Source organism: Morone saxatilis, unplaced genomic scaffold, assembly GCF_004916995.1.
Source record: "Morone saxatilis isolate NCDOM2014 unplaced genomic scaffold, NCSU_SB_2.0 Contig22, whole genome shotgun sequence".
Lineage (NCBI taxonomy): Eukaryota > Metazoa > Chordata > Actinopteri > Moronidae > Morone > Morone saxatilis.
Window position 1 is genome coordinate 6,424,230 of NW_023339785.1, and position 5,519 is coordinate 6,429,748.

The following is a 5,519-nucleotide window of genomic DNA, read 5'->3' on the forward strand; positions in this document are numbered from 1 at the left end:
ACAAAAAGAACCTAAATGTCAAAAAATCATTATAAACTAACATCACTTAGATTACACAAACAAAGCTAAAACAGTAACCTGGACAGTTAATCAAATCAACATCACAAATACCACAGTAACTGAATAGAACAACATCAGCAACCATTTAACATCTAATTAAACAGTCCTTGTTTAGCCCGTTAACTCTGTTAAGTTTGTCTGTCCACATATGCCACAGTACCGACGGTCCAAGAAAGTGAGGCTGCGTGGTCAGCTGCGCGGTCCTGTTAGCCAGGCTGATCAGAATTATGGTTCTGAAGTTCCAAACTGTTCTCTCTGCTGTGCGATGTCCGCGTGGTGCAGGTATCGCAGAACAAGCAGGCCTTTGTGTCCGTGCTATGATCCTTGGTCTGCGTGTCGGTGTCAGGCCTTTCACCGAGGCCAGAACGCTTATCACCGGGGTGGGTGTTGTGTAGCAGGAGCGAACGCCGATCGATGAGCAAGGAGAGAGAAGAGAGCATTCTCTGTGCTTGATGACAGGTCTGGTTTTGGTTTCAGAGGGAATCTGGCAATGAAAGTCTGTGTTTGGGCGTTTATGCTCTTTAAGACCATCTACCTTGCCCCCCATTGAGGGTGTCTGTGATTTTGCGGGCCTCCGTTTATATGACTTTAAGCTCACCACAAAACTCAGGCCTTTAGTTTCCTACAAGGCCCCCTGGAAAAATCCTTTGTTAGAGCCCATGGATATTAAATGTTTGTGTTTACATATATTTCAACAAAAACTCACAAAAAGCGAAGTCATTATAAGATGCACTCAAAAATGTTCGAAACATTGTTTAAATGACCTTCATGAAACAAAAACAAAAATCCATTCTGCCAAAGAAAGCGCTCAAATAGTAGTCGACAGACTCAACCAGAGCTTCAGTTCCCAACACAATCCACCCACATTACCTCTGCCCAAACAGCAAAAAGTAGGGCAGACTGCTGTGCAAAAGGTGTCTAATATAAGAAACAAATGTGCACAAATGTTTAACATATATATGTATATGATAGAGATGTACACATAATATACGTGGTTGTAATACATAGCATTGTGGATTAGTGTTCAAAATTAATCTTCATGGTAAATATAGTTGTATGTAGTATTAAATTACCATAAACTGCTCAATTTTAAGGCCATTGTACAACTGTTCATTTGTACAAACAACTAGTAACTCATAGAATCATGCAATTATGACAGTATCAGTAAGTATGGTTAGTTGCCTGAATGTATGTTTTTAGGCTACTTACTCAGCCGGTTCACTATTGTCTGCCATGCTTTTTCTCTATGTCTTATTACAGCAACCATGTTTCCCTTTTTACATACGCTTTCTTTATGTAAAGTATGTAAATGCATTCAGGCAACATCATGTCAGCGTCAAAGCATCTTATTAATAAAGTGTAAATATTTTGTCAATATCAATTGACTAGTTGTGCAACAAATAACCTCATTAACACATCCTCCTCCACCTCCTCCTACAAGACCTGATAAGCACCATGTATTTATTGAGAAAGGACACTTCTCTCAACTTTGTGCCATCATCGTATGCACCATTCAAATCCGGAGCACATGCTTTAATGTTACAACAGTGCACACAAACAAAGCTCTATAGGGAGAAGACAGGCATGAAGCCATGAACTTAAAAAAAAAAAAACACCCACAGTCTTCACATATAAATACTGTATGCCAGACTTCTATATGAAGCAAACAAATAGAAAATGTTTGCAGGAGCACAAGTACACATTTATGTGCAGTATTGTAGATGTTTTGATAGAAGGATGTGTAAAAAGTAAGAAAAAAAAATCCATTGTGATGCACTGTCCAAAAAGCTAAGCTGAGACACACACACAAGCACTCTGTCAGCATATAAATATCTGTGCAGTAAGACAGCCCTTCTTGCGAGCAATGTGTTAAACATGTTTTATGTGCATTTTATTAGCAGCAACTGAACAAAACACAGGTGACAAAATATATTTTCAACAGATATATTTACAACAAAGACAGTTCAGGAGCAAACCTTCCCTTTGAACCAACCAGGAAGTATGAGGGTCAATACTGTAAGACACTGCCACCAAATGTTAGCTTAGAGTATAAACTCTGCTGGATCAAAATTACATTTTCCGACTAACAAAGATTTACATTCAGCTCAACCACCATGTATTTTGGTTCATTTCAATGGGGTTCAAAGAGTTTCACAAAACCAAGGCCAGTATTATCTAATTCCATTTGAGAACTGGGGTAAATATTTGTATATAATGTAAATATGACAACCACAAGCAAATATGTTACTTTATATTATTGCAGCTTTGAGATGGCGGTCAGCAAGGAACCGGTCAGCACGACACAGGAGGCCAAGATGAAGACGAAGCAGTTAGCTAACCCCTGAGGGAAAAGACAGGTGTTTAACATCACCTCTACTCAAAATATTCAGTTTCTACTTTTTCAGTTGAAGTTAATCAGAACTTCAAAAACATTTTTAATTCACAGTAAATGCCATCTACTGGTCAGTAGTTTTACAAGTAACCCTTCATTATGATGACTAAAGTCATGTTCTCCGTGGTAAACTGTGTGTGTACACTTACTAGTAAAGGATGTATCTGGATTACCTTAATTTCTCTGAACACCAAGGAACCCCACAGTGCTGCAACTAGACCGTATCCCTACAGAGAAGAAAGCACAAGACAAAATCTTTATTGAACACAAACCAACAATTCAAATCATTTACTTTTAAATCCAATGTTACATCTTGAAGGTCTCCCATTTTTAAACCAACCAGTGTACTTCACTACCCTTAGCTTTTTTTTTTTTTATGCTGTACATTCAAAAACATGCACATTCACTGATAATTAACATATACAGTATGCTACACACTGTCTATATTGTCTTAAGCATGGATGGATGAATATTTTCCCCTAAGCCTAGTATAACAAATACATTTAATTGGGTCAGTTTTCAACATGTGACATGAGGGATTTGAATAACAAGACAAAGATCAGAAGCTCGGTTAGCAGCCTATAGAGGCAAACATGTTCATTACACTCAATGACTGAAAGTGTTGGACTGTTTTCTATTGTCAGGGCCTTTCAGAACATGAAAAGCATGAATGTTAATGTAACAGTATGGGGAGTATGAGATGCAGGATGGCATTAGTTTTGCTCCACCAAGGGCCTAGAACCGCAGATTCAGCGATCACCAATTTGCTGATCTATAGTCCCCAGAGAATGAATCCTAATTATTTTTTGTCCATCTTACCTGGTGTTTTTGCTAAATTTCCATCAGACCAAAAATGTAAGTGTCAAAATATAATGTGAAGATTGTCATTGCATTTAGTGATCAGTCATGCTCTTCTGGGAAATTAACCTATTTTCATTCCTGACACTCCACACACTTTCCTGTAATATCACTATGACAGTATCACAATCAGAGACATCTGATAAACATCTCAACAGATAAATCATGCATAGCTAGATCTGAGTGTCTCAAATGAATTTCATCACACTACACAGGGATGTTGACACATGTTAAAACATAAACATCTGAAAAACACTGTACTTGACTTCTACTAAACAAAAATGTGAATTTTCTGTTAACACTGAGCAATGTGCTAATTTGAATCTGTCATTCCAAGTGGTGGTGAACAGAATCTATTTCCACTGACCAGCCCACTCAGCTGCCGGGACATGATGTACTTACTGCACTGACAATGGGAAAGGTAATGACTGCACTTAAGTAGTTATTGGCCAGAAACCAGCAGTACGTGGCCAATGCCCACATCAATCCCGACAACAGACCTGTAGAGCAAAAGTAGACAACAGTTTCCCTTGAGTCAAATGTATGGTAGGCAAGCAAGTAGAGTTCACAAGGTATATTCAAGTAGAAAAAAATAAAATAAGAAGAGGCGCCATTAAATGTAGACATCTATAATCTGTATATCCACACAATAGTGAGTTGGGCAACTGTCACAAATTGGAGAGGTTCCAGACAGACAGGTCCCTTTATTAAAATTTTCACAGAGTAACTGTAAAAGTGTGGACACTGGGATCAAGCCCCCTATGGTTCCTTGAAATTAAGGTCCACTCTGTAGCCCACCCACCAAGCTGTAAACCAACACAGCAGACCTTAACTGTAACTGCATGCCAGGTTTTGGGCCAGATGTGTTTGCCCCCAGCAGTTTTGCCTGAATCAACACATCCAAACCTCTTCCGAGAGGATGCATTTGCACATGAAGCTTGGCAAAGGAAACTGCTGCATTTCCTCGGATTGTTCTAGTCTTAAGTCAAATTAAAAGTATTGTCACACACTGGCTGCTGGTGCATGAGTGGTTCACAAAAATAAATCATCTAGGGGAAAAGGGTGTCAAACTGTAGCCAGGACCCCTAGTTTCTAGACTCCCTGTCTGAGCGGAATATGGTGATAAGACCACATGCTAATTCTGAGGCAGTTTGTGTAAACATGTGATTACCAGACATCGCCCCTCAAAATGAAAAGATGTCTTGCACCCGTTTACGGTCTGAATTTGTACATTTTCTTTTGATTTCCTTTTCAGACTGTTTCGTCTGGTAGATTTTTAGTGGCATAAAGTGGTGGTAAAGTAAAAAAACATTGTCAAAGCTTCTATTTGAACATCACAGGTTTAAATCTTTATTAATCTCCGTCTATAAATAAATCTCAATTTCTTTTCAGTAGAATGAGAATTTTAATCTCTTTGTAATAGAAATCAACTTATAACCTGTTATTGCCTGTATCACAAGACAATAAAGACAGCAGATTGTTACTCTTAAAAAAAAAAAAAAAAGGATTTACATTGGAAATATTACACATGCAAATTATAAATTTCTTCCTAACGAAAAATGACTCTTTGTACAAGGTAAATGTTCAGGATTTATATTGTACATTTGTACCTGATAAGGGCTTTTCACACTGCATATTCTTGCGGAGGACTATCCATAGAGTTGACTCTGGGATAACTTTGCCCCTATTCACACACATTTTAGGGATAAGTGTCTGCACACCCGACAAATGTTTACATTTATGTTATTTTAGCCCCGATGTGCAGTATAAAAAAAAAAAAAAGAGCTATAAAGTGTTTTAATGTCAATAACTCAAAAGATCATAGTTATTCCACAAAACCTCTGTCTGAAACTGTGTGTTACCCGGTAGGATGGCTCTGGAGTAGACCCTGGGCCTGTTTTTCATGGCAGCACAGTAAATGGCAAAGTACACTGTGCTTGCAACAAAAATGCCAGAGCACTGTGCATGGACATAATCCAGGTCTGTGAAGAAGTGGAAGAGAGAATTTAAAGTTTTACATAATTTGTTTATCCCTGTGGGTTTGCAATAAAATGAAGGTTAAATTGTCTTCCTTTGGTTTTGACAGTTCAGTCAAAATTCAAGTTATCACAGTTAAAGCTAAAATGATACAAATGAGTCTCTCAGTCAACGGGATATTAAACATCATTCTCTGGAGCATCCACTGTTATTTATAGACCAATAGTGTGAT

At 38.1% G+C, this 5,519-nt stretch overlaps 1 protein-coding gene across 2 annotated transcripts in view; it reads right to left on the minus strand.

Moving 5' to 3' along the window:
* Nucleotides 1-1,929: 1,929 nt before the first annotated feature.
* tmem144b (transmembrane protein 144b) overlaps nt 1,930-5,519 on the minus strand; it is a 7,268-nt gene continuing 3,678 nt past the window's right edge. For both annotated transcript variants that reach the window (XM_035669480.1, XM_035669479.1), the window contains 4 exons: nt 5,173-5,292; nt 3,713-3,810; nt 2,626-2,679; nt 1,930-2,401 (listed from right to left, as the gene is read on the minus strand). In XM_035669480.1, the coding sequence (XP_035525373.1) occupies nt 2,315-2,401; nt 2,626-2,679; nt 3,713-3,810; nt 5,173-5,292 (359 nt within the window). In that variant the 3' untranslated portion in view covers nt 1,930-2,314. The remainder of the gene's footprint in view (nt 2,402-2,625; nt 2,680-3,712; nt 3,811-5,172; nt 5,293-5,519) is intronic.